At 42.0% G+C, this 2,500-nt stretch overlaps 1 protein-coding gene across 1 annotated transcript; it reads left to right on the forward strand.

Annotated features, from left to right (window-relative positions):
* The first annotated feature begins 920 nt into the window (after nt 1-920).
* LOC125956890 (uncharacterized) lies at nt 921-2,062 on the forward strand. The gene is made up of 5 exons (XM_049689162.1): nt 921-983; nt 1,052-1,090; nt 1,149-1,256; nt 1,330-1,609; nt 1,685-2,062. Exons 1-5 carry the CDS (start codon nt 924-926, stop codon nt 1,783-1,785), a joined length of 588 nt encoding a protein of 195 aa, XP_049545119.1. The 5' UTR covers nt 921-923; the 3' UTR covers nt 1,786-2,062.
* Nucleotides 2,063-2,500: the final 438 nt, after the last annotated feature.

Here is a 2,500-nt window from a genome sequence, read left to right on the forward strand (position 1 = left end):
CTGAAATATGTTGTATGTATTGTAGGTACACGAATTGATGGACTGCTGTCGACTGGAGGACCCTATTCCACGCTCATTGGAGCCTGTTTGTCAGGAGAAAGCGGCTGCAAAGGAGAATCCTGGATCGATTGAATACGGAATGGTACGGTTTGGAGTCTCGACTGGTACAATGATTTTAATAACCCCAGAAGTTGAATGTATTCGTTGCAGTGTCTATCACAGTGTGTTTATGAAGAGATGGGAATCATCCAGGGTTTGGAGTTGAACGAAGCTAAACTACATGCCCTGGCCGACCAGTTTCTGGAAGCGGATTACCGAGCTGCTGTGAAGCGGGCGGCTGAACTTTGTATTGTTTATGTGAAGCAAAACATTGAGCACATTAAAAATCGTGCTGGCTCTTGCGTTGCTTTGGGAAGGATAATAGATAATTGCATGTTCCTGGGGGTATTCGACAACTGTCCTACCATTCGCTGGACATCCAGCATCCTGTGCAACAAGTACCGCGCTGGAATGCGAATGTGTTAGATAAAGCAGTCCAACGAAACGCTAAGATGAATTAAATAAAATATTATACACAATGCATACATAACTCTCTCGACTCAAATACAGTCAAACCGTTACTAGAACAAGTGAATCATAAGCAGAAATTGGCAATGCAATTAAGCAACAATGTTGTACATGGTGTTGCCAGTCGGTAACAGGTAGCTTTACATTTGGTTAAATGTTCTATATTATCGCAAATGCAATCATCCATGACTTAACGACGGGCCGGAACTCATTGGTTGCAGTGCATTAGTTACGGAAGAGCTAAGTTCTTTCCTATAGCTGCTGTTCTATAAAATCGTAGCCACACCAACCGTCATTATCATATGGTGTTTCGAGTCCATATTGTAATCACAAAACCCTGGTTAAGCGTTGGAATCATGCAGGCCAAGAGATACTATTTCTTTGTTGTTTTTGCTGTCCTTCTTGACTGTTCGATTGTAAGTTTTTCTTCATTCTAAATCGACACCAAATCATCTGTTATGCAAATTCCAATGTTTTCCGTTAGGCTTCGACCGATCCTGATTGCCAGAACCTCACTCGAAGGGTAAGCATAAGATTCAAACGGTTTAGCTTTTCAAATCATTAAAGTTTATCGATTGCAGCACAGAGAAATTCTCGAATGTTGCGAGGCTGGCGCCATTATTCCGTTGAAAGATATTGCCGATTGTCCGGCGGCTGTTGGTGTGGACGACCCATTCGAGAAGATGACGGTATGTATCGGGCACAACAGAGAAAAAAAAACGGTTCGCTTGCACTTTCAAAACTCCACTACTTTTTCGTCAGTGTTATACAAAATGCAATTTCGAAGCACTCGGGCTTCTGAACGGTGAGGAAATTAACGAGGAGAAATTGTTCGAGTACGTAGATCGGCTTGATGATCCATGGAAGGAAGAGGCTATCGATGCAGTGTCGGATTGTTTGGAGAAACTTGCGGTGCTTAGCGAAAAAATGTCTAAAAGCAAAAGCTCCGCTACAATGCATTGTCATCATGCAGCGAGAGCCATATCTGCATGTCTGATAAGGAAAACGATTGATTGGTGCCCCTATGTCGAATGGCGAGATTGTGAGTATTGATTTTTTCGATATTGATTTTACAAAATTCCGGATCAAAGCTCTTCAACGTCTGCTTTCCTTGTAGCTAGTTTCTGTTACAAGGTAAGGAATGGCCACTGCTTCAAGTTCCGTGACCGAAGTGCCAATGACCACGGATTGGTACTGCATAAAGGGCCAACGAAATAAAAATTATGAACGAACATTTAACAAATCTCAACAATGTGGTGATATTCGAGAGAAACTCAGCCAGCAATATTGTTTGCAAAACATTAAAACCAATTCTCATCTCTGGCGTAACAGCAGCACTCCAGGAAATATTTGTGGTGGATGATCTAAACTGTTACTCTAACCGAGTAATTACAGAGAACGCATAATCTGATTAGCTATGGTTTTCCGTTCAATCGCGGCTGCTCTACCCGGCGTCACCTGCATTGTCATTCATTTGTTACATTCATCAGCTTTCTGCCAGTGAAACAGTTGTGCTTCAATAAAACAATGCTACAACGAGTTTTGCTTGTCGTGTTTCTCTTAGTAATGATCATTATACAGGTAAGCAAATCCAGTTCAAGATAGAAAGTTACTAATTTATCACTTAGTCGAGTGCGATTGTAGATTTTAACATAGATGGAAACCCGGTAAGTAGGAATGATGCTGATTATCAAGCAGCGAAAGCTTTAAAATATACCCCATTCCGAAATTGACCACGCAGGATTCCGATGCTCAAGTTTGCTGCAAAGTAGAGCACTCGTTCCCGCGAGAAGCGTTTGCCGAATGTGCAGAGCAACTGAAGCTTAACCTAAGCGTCAACATCACCAATGACCAGCTGATGGTGGATACTTTGTTACTCGCGCTATAGGCAGATTTCAGAAGCTTCATCCATTTTTCCGTTTGTAACAGTGTC

The sequence above is a fragment of the Anopheles darlingi genome, chromosome 3 (assembly GCF_943734745.1).
Source record: "Anopheles darlingi chromosome 3, idAnoDarlMG_H_01, whole genome shotgun sequence".
Classification (NCBI taxonomy): domain Eukaryota; kingdom Metazoa; phylum Arthropoda; class Insecta; order Diptera; family Culicidae; genus Anopheles; species Anopheles darlingi.

What these genes read in the sequence shown, in the direction of transcription:
- LOC125956890 (XM_049689162.1), top strand. Translation starts at nt 924, where the DNA reads ATGCAGGCCAAGAGATACTATTTCTTTGTTGTTTTTGCTGTCCTTCTT. An exon ending in TCCTTCTTGACTGTTCGATT is followed by an intron (nt 984 to 1,051) that starts GTAAGTTTTTCT and finishes GTTTTCCGTTAG; the next exon opens with GCTTCGACCGATCCTGATTG. An exon ending in ACCCATTCGAGAAGATGACG is followed by an intron (nt 1,257 to 1,329) that starts GTATGTATCGGG and finishes CTTTTTCGTCAG; the next exon opens with TGTTATACAAAATGCAATTT.